The sequence below is a fragment of the Epinephelus fuscoguttatus genome, linkage group LG1 (genome assembly GCF_011397635.1).
Source record: "Epinephelus fuscoguttatus linkage group LG1, E.fuscoguttatus.final_Chr_v1".
NCBI lineage: Eukaryota > Metazoa > Chordata > Actinopteri > Perciformes > Serranidae > Epinephelus > Epinephelus fuscoguttatus.
The window spans coordinates 30,508,214-30,525,116 of record NC_064752.1 but is presented as its reverse complement, the minus strand read 5'-3'; the positions used below and the strand labels follow the sequence as shown (position 1 = coordinate 30,525,116).

Genomic DNA, 16,903 nt, shown 5'->3' with positions numbered 1-16,903 from the left:
CAAGTTAGTTAGCTTAGCTTAGCACAAAGAGTGGAAACAGAGGGAAACAACTTGCTCTATTCTGTGCAGAATAGATGAATAAATAAATATCCCTACACCTCCATTTTTGACACTTTGAAATGTGATATAACATGTTACCTTCAGACAGAGTCAGACTAGTTATTTCCCTATGTTTCAATCAGGCCTCCATGAAGTGCTCAGACCTTGAAGCTAGTTTTCATAGTGGCTATGCAGTGGAATTATAACTTCCAGTTCCTTTGGCCCAAAAATTTGGAAGCATTTGGAAGGTCTAGAAGCAAGATAAAATTATTTAATCCCCATTCAAGTTGTTGCACTAAACCGGAGGCAGCAAGTTCAGCTGACAGAAGTCGCTAGTTCGCCTGCTCCATGAGCCCAACGATGACACAACGCTTTGTTTTTTGGATTTTGGCTTCATGCACCACTGAACGACTTTCATAGGAATGAACAGGTCCCGTCTCCAACGCTGTATCCAGTTCTCTTTATACATCCATGATTTCAACTCTTTGTGCTAAGCTAGCTAACCAGCTGATGACTGTAACTTTATATTTAGCATACCGACATGAGAATGCTATCAAACTTCTCATCTAACTCTCAGCAAGAAAGCAAATAAGCCTCTCTTACAAAATGTCTAACAACATCTAACTAGTCCTTTTAAACAGTGGAGATTTATTTTTATGATATATTCACATTGACAGAACTATGGATAAAGTTAACTGGCTGTGCTAAAGAAGCTAGTTGTGATGACACTGTAAGATATAAAATGTACAGGTGACGTACAAAATAACCTTTTGGTATAATGCAGTTCAGAACATCAGCAAAAACTACAATCTCAAAAATAGCTGGGTGGAATCAAAACCCCTGTGACACAAAATCTAAATACTTACTGCCTTAAGAAAACAGCTGGGGAGACTGGGGGCAATTATAACTTTTCAAATTGCTCCAATCAGAAACGAGACAACTCTGAGCTGTGGTAACATGCACATTTTACAAATAAAACTGTGGTGATCCCTCTCTGCCTGTCAATGGAAAAACTGATGTCTCATACTTCATACAATTAATTATACTGTTTTGATTAAACTGGAATTATTTGTTCAGTGGATATTATTGCCCCCAGTCTCCCCTATTCATTGTAAGTCTCTTGTTTTTGGACTGCATTATATTTGCTGTGGTTCATATTGAGGTTTTGGCATACTACATGCATGCAGTTCTCTGTTGAAATGACACCCATGTACATGTTGTAAATACTGACCAGACTGAAATTTATTCCATGTGAAATCTGCAGTACAAGTCACTTGGTCTGTACGTGATTAGACTGACTTTTCTAGATTTAGAGGAGTGTTTCAGTTGCAGCTGGCTTGTCCAGACATGTGGTCCCTTGAGTCAACTCAAATGTAGTGTCCAGCACACACAAGAGAGTAACTGTCACACAGCCGAGCACTGACAGATTGTGGGATTATTAATAAGACTAGTGTTTCCTGTTGACTTTGTTCTACTTGTTTGTTCACTTCGCTGACGCTGTTCTCACACTGGGGCTCATTTCAGAGGCCGTGTGATCTCTCTGTCTTGCACACACACTTACACACACATGCAATTGATGCATTCTTGAATGTAAACACACTGAAAAGATATATATTATACTGTATGTACACCAAAAATATGCTATATTTATAGGTTTTCTTCATGGTGTTGTTTTTACGTGAATGTATCACCATGCAATGTTGAATTATATCAATAAATATGAAATAATGAGGTGTGGATTTTCTGTCAGATATGACTTTGTTGAATGCCAAAGAGGGACTGTACATACTGAAAATATACAATACAAACAATATTTCTGTCTAAAATAAACCCTGCCTTCGGGTGTAGCTGTGATAACTGAGTTTTCTTTCATGAAGACTTTGATGGCTTACGAGGAAGCCTGCTGTGAGGGAACAGCATGAGGACAATGTACACCACTGTCCATATGGCTCACATGATTAGTCCCTCAGCGCCAGAGGGGACACACACTGATACCAAGTCCTCCTGGAGACAAGCACACATTGTTGAAATAAATGAAGACACACTTGTGTGTAAGAATTATTGTGATTCTCTGTGGTCTGTGTGTCGAGCAGGGACTGCATGTTTATTTACTGTCTGCACACTCATAACAATCAGGATGCAGCAATGATATAGTGAGTAGGTGGTGCAATTTCTATGTGTTAATTTTAGCATTGCCTTGTCTCTGTTGGCATGGTGAAATCAAACTTTACTGGTGAACTGGCTTTGTGCTTTCTGATGAGAAGCCATCCTTCTCAAGTGGGTGCATCCATGTTGAAAATACGGGTGCCCTCAGTAGGCACCGAGCACCTCCAGTACCTGGCAGTGTTCATGTCGTGCTCCTCCCAGTGAGCTATACTGTACACATTAGTTAGAAAGCTGCCAGCGTGCTGTTTGAAAACTGCGTGGGCTTTGTGTTGCGTGGGAGGAAGGCGATACAGACCTCTGCAGTATGGGAAAATGAAGGTCATCCATGTGGGATGAAGCCTGCAGGGCAAAGTAATTCTGCAGCACTTAAACTTAGCGAGAACAATCAGTCCTCTGCTGCTATTTCTGATTATTTTTACATTTTAATATATTTTTGGTTAATATAAAATAACAGTTAAACATTCAAATTACTACATCGTCAAAAAAATGCCATTTGGATTGTTAGAAACACTAAATATAATCACACAGAACGAATGTAGGGCGACCCCTGCAGATATTATTCATCATTGCACGGAGATCATTACGTGTAAGCCGAAATAGCTCAGTTGGGAGAGCGTTAGACTGAAGATCTAAAGGTCCCTGGTTCGATCCCGGGTTTCGGCAGGTAATGCGTCTGCTTTTGAAGAGTACATGCCAGGCAAGTCACTACAAGGTAACTAAATCAAGACCTCAGTCAATATGGAAAGTCATCACGTTCATGAAAGTACAGGCAAGGTTGAATAGAGTAAATATAGTGTTATAGAGTAACTAGTGTAACTACCTCAAAGGAATTAAATGAGAAAATAAAATTAATTGTAGTCAGTTACAGAGAAAAATGTATAATTAAATAACAGTTACTCATCAAGTTGCTAGTACCAGGTTGGACCCCATTTTGCCTTCAGAACTGCCCTAATTCTTCATGTTGTAGATTCAACAAGCCATCAGAAGATGGGTACACTGTGGTCATAAAGGGATGGACACGGTCAGCAACAATACTCAGGTAGGCTGTGGTGTTTAAACCATGCTTGGTTGGTACTAAGGGGCTCAAAGTGTGCCAAGAAAATATCCCCCACACCATTACACCACCACCAGCAGCCTGAACCGTTGATACAAGGCAGGGTGGATCCATGCTTTCAAATTCTGACCCTACCATCTGAATGTCGCAGCAGAAATCAAGACTTATCAGACTACGCAACACTTTTCCAATCTTCTATTGTTCAGTTTAGGTGAGCCTGTGTGAACTGTAGCCTCAGTTTCCTGTTGTTAGCCGACAGGAGTGGCACCTGGTGTGGTCTTCTGCTGCTGTAGCCCATCTGCTTCAAGGTTCGATGTGTTGTTCATTCAGAGATGGTCTTCTGCAGACCTTGGTTGTAATGAGTGGTTATTTGAGTTACTGTTGCCTTCCTATCATCTTGAACCAGTCTGGCCATTCTCCTCTGACCCCTGGCATCAACAAGGCATTTTCACCCAGAGAACTCTCTTTTTGGGAGCATCCTCTGTAAACCCTAGAGATGGTTGTGTGTGAAAATCCCAGCATAACAGCAGTTTCTGAAATACTCAGACCAGCCCGTCAGGCACCAACAACCATGCCACGTTCAAAGTCAGCTAAATCATCTTTCTTTCCCATTCTGATGCTCGATTTGAACTTCAACAACAAACAAACAGGTCAGGGATTTTCATTCCCAACTGAAACCTGAATACATGGCCAACCAGCTCTCTGTGTTGATATGCCAATCAGAAGTGTGTTGATAACAAACAGACAGACAGAGTTTCAGGGACCTGACAATGCAACCGCTTGGCAGGAGGGGAAAGAAAAAGTGGAATAGTAGAGTAGAAAGAGTAGAAATAGAAATTAATGGACAGATACAAGGCCACATGTGTAGAGTCAGTCTTATTGAGAAAACCGTGGAACCAGCCTCCTTACACAAACATTAAGAGATAAGCACAAGATGTACTGGTAGAGTTCATATGAGGTTATTGCTGGAAGAAACTCGTTTTGATTCACTAAGCAAAAATGCCTCAAGGCTGATGCTCACTCAAGCAAAACTCCCAACTTAGTATTTTGCAGCCGCCGGTAAAAACTCACCTGATGTTCCGAACTAGAAGTTAGTCAAGACTTGAGGACAGAAAATACATAGAAATCAGTCTGAGGATGAAGAAGAAGACAACGAAGAACTGTGTTGTTAATGTTACAGCAAAGGACTTCATTTTTATTGACATGACATTTAAATAAAATCTATGAATTATGAATCAATTCATGAATAGAATAACACGTATGTATGTAAATATACGACTTCAGATAAACCCCCTCACCGTGTTGTTGCTGTGAATACATCTCTGTTCAAAGAACAAAACCTCTGGGCTATGGTTCATTCCTTGGATAGCTTATATGTGTAGTAGTGGGCTGATTTTTATGACAGCAGAGCATTTTTAAAGCTTGATGCTAAAAGGGTACATGTAGTACTGAGAGGAAGCGGGAAACCCCACTGTGAGACAAACAGCATGATGATAATGTACCGTATTGTGCATTAGAGGCTCATATGATGACATTAGCTGAAGGGCCACTGAGCAGATTTCACTGCTGATCTGGACACTCAGTGCTTTTCCAAACAACCAGATACTGTTGGACTGGATCCATAAAACTGTTATGATAATGATAAACTGTATTACAGTTTGAATTACATGACCTCAGACTGTGAAAATGTCTACAATTATAATTAGGCCCTCAGTTCAACATGTACCACACATGCTACATCTGTAATGGTCCTAGCATCACGACTGACCTCCTCCATCATGGACTCCTTGCTCCCTTGCCGTCTGGCAAAATGTAAGGCAGCACCTGGGCCATCTTCTGCCCACTTTCTGCCACAGTCTCTCACCAGTCTGTCAACACCCCGAGGTTTGAACTGTATGATATGACAATGTAACTTTCCCAAGGAAAGCTCAAGGTTGACACTGAGGTACCACTGTGAAATCTAATGGACGTTTGCAAGTTACCACTGACTTTCCAGACTGCGATTTGTCATAGTGTCCTGTGAAAACATTGTTGGCCTATCTCTGATTCTGGATGTTTGTAATAAACTAATGGATGAAGTGTTCAACAACACATATTTTTCCTCTTGTCTTTAGTGCTATTTATCAGTCTAGATTGTTTTGGTGTTGGAGGTATCGGCCGTGGAGGTGTCTGCTTTCTTTCCAATATAATGGAACTAGATGGCATTCAGCCTGTGGTGCTCAAAGTGCTAAAAAAGAAGGAAGAAGGAAGGAAGCATGCGTCTGCTGCTAGCATCCCTAGCACCACTGAGCTAGCCCAAGCCTCTTGGGCACACTTCCTTCTACGCAATGATACAATTGGTAGGTGTAGTGTAGTAGAAGGAAAGTGCTGTAGTTCCTACATGAAACTACTAAAAACTAGGTCTGTTGATTATCTTACCATCATGATTTTTGGACAGAGACATGCATTTTTTGACACTTTGAGCACCATAATCTGAGAGCCATAGTTCCATTATACTTGGGAGAAGGCAGATCTCTCTACGACCGATATCTCCAACAACTCACACCAAACGATCTGCACTAATATATAGCACTACAGGTAAGAACAAAAATGCATTTTTGATTTGGGGGTGAACTGTCCCTTTAAACTAAAGATATTGTTTAAAAACCTTTTTGGATCAGCTGGAAAACTCAGCTTTTCTTCTAACCTCATGAAAGTTGATTTTTTAGAGATATGTGGTTCTCACAAAAATTCTGGACCTCACTATTTTCCAAACCCTGGCTACAGCCCTGTTTACAATAGGTGTTTGGAGCCTTAACTTAGGAAGTTTACATTCATTTTTAGTCCCAAATCTCAAATATTATTATCATTATCATTATTTTTATTATCATTATGATTACCCCTGCAGACCCATTTAAAACCAATACTGCTGTTTCTTCCCCCTTTGTAGCTGTGTATAGTCGGTCAGCAATGAAAATGGTTTCATATGAGCAGTGGCTGTTCTCTTCATAGTAAGTATTCACAGCACTTTAGCACAGTTAACTCAAACTTCAAACAACATTTCAGCATTACCATGTCTGATTTGGTGTGCAGTGTACTGAGGCTGTATTGCTCAGAGACTGCATCTGAGACACAGTACTGCAAACTAAAGCCAAAAATAAAACAATAAATCAATAAATAAAGTAATAAGTGAAGTTGTTTGTCTTAATGCATATTTATGTGTTTGCTAAAAACTGTAACTTTACCCTGAACATACCATGCAGTGTATAGTACTATCACCATACTGCACCACACTGAAGGAGCGAAAGTGTAGCCATGGGTTATTCATTCCTTCCAATGTAGGAAGGAGCTTTAAATACCAGCCTGCATTAAAATGCTCTAAGTGTTTGTTATCAATAACAAGGACAAATTATCACAGCATTTCTTACAGACGTATCTTGTCAATAGTGCCTGGAGTACATATGTAGTATATATATATATATATAGTATTAGATCGACCTCTGGTGGTCACACGGACAAATTACACAGGCTGCCGGTCGTTGATAGGAGCCGAAATAGCTCAGTTGGGAGAGCGTTAGACTGAAGATCTAAAGGTCCCTGGTTCGATCCCGGGTTTCGGCAGAAAATGATAATCCTTTTCCAGCGTGAGTAATATGAAGTGTGATAACATAGGGTAGATCGAGTTTGTCACGTGTCACGCAATACACATAAAAGAGTTGCTATCATGAATAAAGGCAATACGGCAGGAATTAATAAAGCAAGGGAGGCGTGAGAAAATAAAGACATTGTGAGGCTTCGACTGGCCATCATTAGGTGTATGGTATAATCATGAATTATACATATTATAATATGAACATCCAGAGTCTGCTGGGTCTCTTCTTGTAAAATAAACAACAGGAAGTGATTGTTTTATGAAACAAACAACAGCAGTTTGTTTAAAAAAGAGAGGACCACTCTGTCTTTTAACACTTTATTCAGCTGACACAGATTTTACATAACCATCACCAGATCTTTATCAAAACCTGAAAAATATGTTCCATATTTGAATACATAAAGCAAAAATCAAACCAGTACAGTGTAGACTGGTGTATTCATTCCATTTCCTACCATAAAGATGTCTACCATACACACTGTCAATTATACAGAAAACTAAATACAACCTCAAAAGATGAATTAAAGCTTGACTGTAACTGAGAGTTCACTTCTCTGTCTTAGGCTGGTGGATATATGATGCTCATCACTGTGTGTCGGTCAGAACATGAAACTGAACTCTCTGGTAACTGGTTTGTGACGAGGACAGGTGGAGGCATATCTCTATTTCTGAGAATGTGTGTGGACTAGGTAAGATATGTAAGACTTCCACATGAAATCCAAATGGGAACGAACAAACAAACAGTTGCTTACAGTAAATTAAGAAGGCACAACATCACATGGATTTACTCCACAGCTCCGTGCTCCAGCCACATGGCAACTGTGCGCCCTCTGCTCCTTTAGATCCCCCCCAGTGGCATTAATATAGCTCACCAGTAGGTGGCGCTTATGGACTGTTACTGCACCCAATTTGTAGTGCTATGAAAAGCAGGTAGTACAGCCCTTAACTAATATAAAACTAATATACAACCATAGATGTGGTACTTCGTATTCTCACAGTTCCAGTATAGTTCAAGCCTTTCTAACACCCACACTTCAAGAGAATAAATAAAATACAACAACAACTCCAGGAAATAACAAATAGTGATAACTCAGGTGTTGTTGAATCAGAATAAAGAGAAAAACCCATTACAGGGTCACATCCTCAGTAATCTGATGCTGCTTTGAAACTGACTTCAATGTAGCTACTTTCTCTCAATTTAAAATCTGCTGTTAAAAATTCTGCTCGTGATTTCACATCTCTCCCCCTCAGGTTGGGATTACTACATGTCCCAGAATGCTGTTCAACAAACACATTATAGTGTAAATGTTTCCAAAAGTAACACAGCACTGCAAACAAAGTGAGTAAATGAATAAAAGGCCTGCTACCAGTGAGTATAGTGGGTTTAGCACGTAAAATATATGAAATTAAACTTCTCACTGTCATTCTTTTTGAACCACTTATGTTCTCCTCCAGCCAGACGTAGGGACTGTTGGCCTGCTTGGCTTTCACTTGGACCCATCGCTGCTCGTCAGGGTTGGTTAGTTGAAGTTCCTTCCGCAGTGATATAAGGCGTCCTCTGAGGTCTCACTCTTATCGATCGGGATCACTTTATCTGTCATGGAAGAAATGGAGATAAACACAGGCCAGTGTAAATAACAGCTGTAACATTACTTTATATAAATATATTTTATCACATGTGTTATATTATCTTTGAAATATTCACCGCCATAGCAGAAGAAGGGTTTTTCCTCATCACAGTCTTCATCCCTCCATCTGCCTCCATCATTCAGCATGGTCACAGCACATCTCTCACTGCCTGAGTCATCGTTAAACTGTGGACCCCCGTATCTGAAAGAGAATTTGCTCCCATCTGACCACCTCCAGGAATCTCTGAACAGGCCGATCCACACAGAGTCGTCTGACTTAAACTTAAACTCATCCTTGAATTTGTTGTCCTCTAACTGTTGGTCTCCACTGACCAGGTCAGTGTGATGTTCTCTGCAGTAGTTCTGAGCCTGTGGCCAGCTCATCCTGTCTTCCATCAGATGGAATGTCTTGTTGGATTGGTTCCTTCCTGTGGGATAAACAGACAAACTAAGAAACACACACTGTTTACAAGTTATTTCATCTCATAAAAATCCTTTTTTTTCTTATTTAAAACAAGTGAAACAATAACGTGAGATGAATTAAAATGAATCCACTGCAGGTTCACATGTTTACAAGATCAAAGTGTGTGTGATATAATAAGGTGGATCTCATCATTAAAAGTAGGACTGGATTAGAATTCATTTCTGCATGTAGAGAAAGAGAAATTTTATCACTACACTTACATGTTACTTAAAAGTAAAATAAATAAATAGAAAATAACACCAGTTGACTTTTGACTTTTAAATATATAATTTTTTAAAGGGGCAAAAAGCGAAATCGTTTCACCGCTAGGTTTGCTGTTGTGCACTGCCTGTAGACCAAAACAAAGTGTGTCATGAGCATAGACTGTATAATGAGCCACACCTCCCTCTACCTCTGCTCTCCACCCCCCACCCCACTGGCCTTGTCTGTGCAGCCGAGCACTGCATCATCTCCACGGACTATTACATCCAGACGGTGCCGGTGTTTCTTCCGCAGGCTCCACTTCACTCAGCTGCCCGATATACCCGCTGCTTCTTCCTACATTAACCTGAATAACAAACCAGGGCTCGGTGCTCCGGTTGGATCCAAACGGAGAGCCGAGGCTAATGTTAGCTGGGAAGCTAGTGGAGGCTAACTGGCTGTGCTGGCAGCTGAGTGAAGTGGAGCCTGAGGAAGAAGCACCGGTTAGCCCCGGTTTCACTACAGGCAGATTCACTCGCCACAGGGGTGAGGAAATAAAACCTAAACAGCCACTTAGTTTGGCTTAGTTTAGAAGTTAGTGGTGTCTTTCACTCACTGTCGGTCTCTGCTGTGTTTAGCTATTTCCCTGCTTTCCTGTTAGCGTTAGCACTAGTCGGCTGCCACGCTAACGTCCCTACTCTTCTCCGTGAGCCCGCCACGGCTCCTGGAGTTAGCACTAGAGCTACTATGGCTACTGGAGTAACGTTAACTTACAGCTATCGAGCGCTTCTACCAGCTGTTCTGGTCACTGAGCCTCGCCTCCATCTCAGCACATATATTACATTTATTACAGGTACTATCATCATTGAAGTAGGCAGGGAAATAACTAAACACAGCCCACCAGGCTGCCCGCCGGACTGCATTTTACAATGCTAATTGCAAATGTTAGCTGGGCTGCCGGCTACTCACCTAACACAACCGTAAGGCCTGACCCATTGCTGGGACCGAGCCGCTAATAACTCAAGCTCTAGACATTAACCCATGCTACGATTGTAACATTAAATTTAATTGAATCGACATAGCGACATGTGCCTAACGTTACTGTAACACTAATTAAAACAGACATTTGACTTTATGTTGTTACTTAATGTTACCTGTCCAGGAGAAGAAGAGTCTCTCTGAGTCAAATTGTAGCCCCTTAAGCACTCGCAGTGCTCTCCACCTTGGAAATGCAAGGCCAATGTTAATCCGAGTTCTGTCCCTTTCTTTATCTGACAACTTCTTTGCCAACAACTGTTGTTTCTTTAGAGGTAATGTCAGATCCTGGTTGTCTTCAGGTGAACGTTTCGTTCCGCTCTCTGCCATTTCAATTCAAAAATACGCGCTGCCATTGCTCACTGGCTGTAGCCTTTTATAAGGAGGGAGGGCCAAGGGCTCCGAGAGGGGAGCGGATTCACATGAACGTAGCCTCGCGTCGCCAGGTGTCTGTTCACTCTGAATTTTGTCTGGATTCTGGTTCCGGTCTAGGGAGTGGATGCGGTATTCACCAAATTCACCAAACTAAAAATGTACACCATAGTAAAACTTTAAATTCTGGCACACCATTGATTTGGGGTGATGAGGTGTGTAAGAAAATCGATTGACTTAATGGCTTGGGGCTTTTCTTGTAAATTATATTCTTTAAATTAAAAGTTTCACCGCATTTTTATTAGCTTGGTGCTTTTATTTTTACGGAAAGGCACATCCATCGAATTCCGGATCCTGTCTCACTCGCCCTGGTTCCGTTTCCTTACCAAAACGGCCACTAACGGCCCCAGACTAACATGAACGTACATGAACACAGCTTGTAAACAAGGGGCTAGAGATCAACACAAAGAGAGGGTGTGTGAGGTCATGCTATACTCCAGATGAAATTACACCTCTAGTTCTTCACATAGCAATTTTTTAATTCCCTCAATCTAGAAATGATGAATTTCGCTTATTGCTCCTTTAACCTTATCAGCCAAGTTTCTACTTAATCCCACACAAAAAGAGGAGGTATACCTGTATGTCTACAAAAACTATTGTTAGACAGGATGATCTGCTGTATACACATAATAACATTATTAGTTACATATTCTCACCATCATAACAGATAAATGCATGATATTCAGAACAACTGGCATCGTTCCATTTGTGATTCTTGATCCACACACATTTCTCATTTTTAGAAAAGTAATCATTCGGCTCTCCTCTCTGCCATCTACTCTCCCTATAACTGGACTCCAGCCCTGGCAGAGACCACTGCCAGTGCCACAACCCTCTCTCATTTCTTTTGGGGTCGCTGTAAAGCCCAATCCAGGCTCCATCTTGATTCTGTGCAGAGTCAGGGAGTCTCTTCATGTCTGTCATGTTAGACACTGTGGCCAGGTCAGTGTGATGCTCTCTGCAGTACTTCTGGGCTTCAGTCCAGGTCTTCTTCTCTTTAACAAAGTGGTACTCATGGAGGTGACACATGAAGAAGGAACACTGACCTAATAACAGAGGAAATACTGCAGTGATGGAGCAGACAGCATTAAATCAACATTATGAGTACACACCTACTACTTACTCCACGCCTCTTTATTCACTTAGATTTCTGAGTTCCTGGATTATTTGCTCTATATTTCATGATAAGAATGAGCTTTAAGTTAAATAATTTCATGGCAGCAGCAGCAGCAGCACTGCTGTATATGTGATAAGATGATCCACTTACCCATCAGAAGGAGCAGAAACAGACTCCACTGCATCTTTGCTGTTAGATGAAACTGATATTTCAGTGTGCTGTGAACCAAACACAATGGAGTTAACAAATATTGTCAGTAAAATAAAAAAATAAACATTTTAACTCTTAACTGTATGTCCATTAAAAACAAGAAATACACACACAAACAAACATCACCACCCCTCCCAGTTTATGAGGAAGCAGAATGATGTTTATCAGCTAATATGCAAATTAGGATGAAACCTCCATGAACAGACTCACACTAAGAAATTGCCGTTGTTTTCCAGCTCATTAAAATTTCTTATTTGAAAAAAAAAACAAAAACAACACAAATAATGTAATGCATCAGGCTGAGCCAATAGCAAACAATAAACAATATGCCAGGGTTATTGTGTCGCACTATACTGTCCAGGTGGTTATCATGCTCTGGTTTTCATATATTCACCTTACAATGCACTGCTACTATCAAAAACATATTGGCTACGGTTACATGATAGCTTCTCATTCGGAATGAAATAAATCTGAATGAAATCATTCGGAATTAAAGTCTTTCCAGGTAGTTTACATGGGAAATATTCATTCCGAATGAGGGTTTACATGGGAGATCGCAGCTCGTTGCTATGCGCGCTATATACGTCATCGCACCAGAAGGGCAAGGAAACGAGCATGCGCAGAAAGACCGGAATGAACTTAAAGAGGAATGAGTGTATACATGCACACAAAATTCTATCATTCGGAATGACAAACGGAATAAACCACCCCCTTTAATCGGATTTAATTTTCAGTCGGAATGACCATTTACATGACCACTTTTAATCGGAATGGCCATTCATTCCGATTTAAAGTGGAATTAAACTGTCCATGTAAACATACTGAATGTGTTTCAGGAGTGGGTGAGACACAACGATGTCACGGGTTCTTTAACCAGAATGAGAAACAAAATAGAGGATAATGCAGAATTCAATTATTTACTGTTTTTCAATATATAGATTTAGCACCCAAAAGCATGCAGAAGAAGATACGTAGTGTTTTCTCAGCCCTGAGTCTGCAGAGCAGGCTGCATGCATCCCAAAAAAAGTTCCATAAACCAAATCCTGAGCCTGTGAGGTAAAACCCAGGGCAAGAAGACATCCACTGGCCTCACAAAGCTTCACAGTATTGAAACATTATTGGATTTCTTTGCATTATAATGTCAGGTGTTCTTGTTATTGTGTCCACTCTTTGTAAAACACGCTGAACTTTGCATGAAATTAAAACTTTAAAATGATAAACTGTGATTATAAAACATGTCACAAATGAGCTGAGCTGTTTGGTAAATCTGGCAAATACAAAAAGACAAACTGCAAATCTGATTTGATTTTAACTGATGTGAAATATATACTGGAAAAAAAAACACTACTGTTCTGTCCACCTCTGCACACACACAATAAATAATATATCAAAGTGACACAACAGAATCAAAACTTACATCTTCTGTCCTCCTCTCAGCCACTTCACTCTGGTGTCTCTACTTGTGTGCTGATGAAGACTAAAATGTCCCCCAGGTAGATGCTCTCTTGGAGCCGCCTTCACGTGACATCAGCATTTGAATATTAAAATACTGAAGTCCAAGATGTTTATCATAGTCAAGAAAGGATATGTTGATGACAACAATATATTTACATGATGCACCGGGAAATAAAAAGAGGAAACACACTTTCCTCTTTACTGGAAAGCAGTAAGAAAGGCGTCATTCAAACATGTCCACCAACAAAGAGAATAAACTAAATGTTTGCTCCTCTGAAACTGTTTCTTTTGCATCGACAACAATTAAACTTGTAAAAATCAAAGAGAACCTTAACATACTGAGTTAGTATTATAGTTATGCCAGCAGTGACTTTAACATATTTTTGTTGTTATTCTGTTTCTTTTCATTCACACTCACAGGCAAAGTTAACAATGCCATCAGTTAAGATATCTGTTAAGATAGGGGCACTATTATTGTTGTATTGTACCTTTAATTGCCCCCTTTATTTTTTACACTCTCACCAGTAGGGGGAGATTTTGGATTTGAGAGAGCTCATTGCAGTGGAGAGTGGAGCTGCTCAGGTTGTGACCTCCTATCTCTTTTATCTTTGACCTTTGTCTTTACCTCTTTTTTTCTGAATAATAGTAGATTAAAAAAAATGGACAACTGTCTCTGTACCATCTTTGAGTTTTGAAGTGAAGTGTTAAACTTTATCAAGTGGTTGGCTGGATTTTTTTTGCATGTGGATGAAGACGAAGGTGATGATTGGAGCATTAAGCTACGGCTTCACTGATTGGAAACCTGCACAGTGAAACAGAATTCTATTAGAATAGAAGTCCATGTACATGCCACCAGAATGCTATATCATATTCTCAGGCAACTACTTCACATATCAAGTATCCTTCTGCATCTGCTGTTGACGTTCCAGGACGCTGCCAATACCAGGATGACAACAAAAGTACACGATTAGGTTTAGGCAACAAAAGCATATGGGTAGTTTTAGAAAAAATCTTGGTTTGGCATTGGGGAAGTGAACACTTGACTCGTGGGTGAAAATCCAGGGTTTGTTGGACCTATTCACCACCTATTCACCCTATACGGACTTTCCTGCTTCTTATATTACATCGTTACCAGTAGCATTTCAATGTGACCCTGTCCAGCAGTGTATCATGCTGCCCTGATAGGTGCTGTCCCGCAGACCAGCAGCGTATCATAGCAACACCAAAGGTTACATTCAGCCGCGTTACATACTGCAGTAAAAGGTGGCTTTTGGCACCAGAGTGGCGGTATTCGACGACTTCAGAGTGAGAACGGGCCGGAGGGGGAGGTCATAATCACTGCTAAAGTTGTCCCTGTCATGATCTGTTTGCATAAGTTCAGCACATGAATTCAACAGTGTGGCTGCTAAATGACCTGTCTCCCCCTCATAGTCTATATCTGACCCATCGCTATCACACTGAAGACAGTGTTGTTTCAACCCAGCTTGCAGGGGAAAGGGAAGCAACACAAAAACCCAGATGTTAAAAGTTAAGGCAGTTTATTGCAACTCAAATGAAGGAAGTCTGGTTAACAAAGAACTGAGAACAAACCAAGGAAGAGGGCCGGTGGGTGCTGTTTAACTCAAAAAAACAAATATAACAAAAGGAGGACTCACTCAGAGTTTAATCTACAATCTATCTAATCGAAAATAAAAGGGAAAACAAACTCTGACTGTCTAATGCAGCTTTTAAAACACACAACAACAAACAGCACTCCTACACTTAGTGTCTCTATACAGGTAATTGTCTATGTGTGGATGGAAATGTTTGGAATCAGTCAAAAGGGTAGCAATTTCTAACAACCTGGCCACACTTCAAAAGTTCACAAAAATCTACAAAAGCTTATGACAAGCTACAAATCAGTGGGCTAACCAACACAACACAAGGCTATCAAGCAAAGAGGTGAGCTGCCACCAACAGTCAGCCACCCAGACTGACAGACTGGCAGGGCACTTAAAGATGACGGTCTTGATTGAATGGCTGGGATTGGTCCATTGCACCTGTGCCACACCAATCAGGGACCCAGATGAGCTGTGGATTGGTCGGTCAGAAGCAGCTGAGGCCGCACCAATCAGAACAGAGGAGGTGGGGCTTCTGAGTCCAGTGGAGGTGCAGGCAGCTCGGCACACAGAGGGAAAAATTAATGTTGCATACACACACACACACACACACACACACACACAATGAAGGTGGAAAGAGCGGCGGCCGTAACAAGTGTCTTTTTGATTTTGAGGGACAACTTGGGGTTGTATGCATCCTCTGGGCCCAGTGGCGGTTCTGACTGCTTGTAGTGCTTGTGCAAATATGACAGGGGTGGCCAACCCGCAGCTTTGCCTATCAGTGTGCGGCTCTTCGATCCATTAATTAAAACCATCGGCGTGCGGCTCTTCCGTCATAAAAAATCAATTTATTGTTATGAGTGTGTATGGCCCTTTAAGAAATGTAACAGGCATAAGTGGAGTGAGCACAGGCAGGTGAGAGGGTGTGGAGTTCGGGAGGAATGCAGGACCATAGGACTGCAGCGCGGTGGTGATATCGCACAACAAAAAAATGTCAGGGAAGAAGTGCGTGTCTTTGTGTGTGTGACTGTGTGTGGATGTGTGTGGAGTAGTGTTGCACAGTATACTGGTACCAACGGTAGACCACAGTAGGCTGCTACTTAAACACCACAGTACATGACATGGTGCCACTACTGTGGGATAAGTTCAAAGTCCAATCAAAGGAGGGTGAGTGTCCACTGGTATCGTACCATGGGTCCCAATTTTGGTACCGTGACAACACTAATCTGGAGAGAGTATGAGAGTGGGAGAGACTGTGTGGATGTGTCTGTGGAGAGAGTGGGAGAGGGAGAGACTGTGGGTGTGGAGGGGGGATGGAGAAAGACAGTATGAGAGGGAGAGACTGTGTTTCTGTGTATCTCTATTCATGGTTATTCATTTGTGTGTGAGATAAATAAATCTGGCTTTGAAAATTGGAAATGCATGGATTTTGATTTTATGTCATTTCATGTTTGTGTGAGAGAGGGAGTGCGTTTGTAAGCACACATGTATGATGTGGCTCTTTGTACTACCACGGTGATTTTTGTGGCTCTTGGTCTCTGACTGGTTGGCCACCCCTGAAATATGATATTGCACATAAATGTTGCTTGTCATTATCACAAATTACAATTTTAATTCGTATTGTGCTCTGTCATGTTCACAATACACAGATGCCTTTGAAACATGTAAGTTAAACATGACAAGAGATTAGAAATATAACACAGTTAAATTAGTTGGCATTTAGCAGATTTAAGCTTCAGATTAGGGTTCTTAAAAATGAGAATAAGTTATTTAAATTGACTTAAAACAACATTTTAAAATGCTGTTCTCTCCTCCTCTGTGCCCTTTCCGCACCGCAGCCCCAAACTCCATGTCATTTTTGTTTAATTTAATCA

The 16,903-nt window shown here is 41.0% G+C and overlaps 1 protein-coding gene and 2 non-coding genes across 3 annotated transcripts; 2 read left to right on the top strand and 1 right to left on the bottom strand.

The window, feature by feature from the left end:
• The first annotated feature begins 2,795 nt into the window (after positions 1–2,795).
• Positions 2,796–2,868, top strand: trnaf-gaa (transfer RNA phenylalanine (anticodon GAA)). Its single transcript has one exon. It is a non-coding gene; the product is annotated as a tRNA-Phe (tRNA).
• Positions 2,869–6,786: 3,918 nt separating this feature from the next.
• On the top strand, positions 6,787–6,859 carry trnaf-gaa (transfer RNA phenylalanine (anticodon GAA)). The gene has a single exon. It is a non-coding gene; the product is annotated as a tRNA-Phe (tRNA).
• Positions 6,860–7,352: 493 nt separating this feature from the next.
• On the bottom strand, positions 7,353–10,679 carry LOC125891192 (lithostathine-1-like). Its single transcript, XM_049580244.1, has 3 exons — positions 10,337–10,679; positions 8,596–8,946; positions 7,353–8,484 (listed from the first exon to the last, which is right to left on the bottom strand). Exons 1-3 carry the CDS (start codon positions 10,545–10,547, stop codon positions 8,411–8,413), a joined length of 636 nt encoding a protein of 211 aa, XP_049436201.1. The 5' UTR covers positions 10,548–10,679; the 3' UTR covers positions 7,353–8,410.
• Between the last annotated feature and the right edge of the window lie 6,224 nt (positions 10,680–16,903).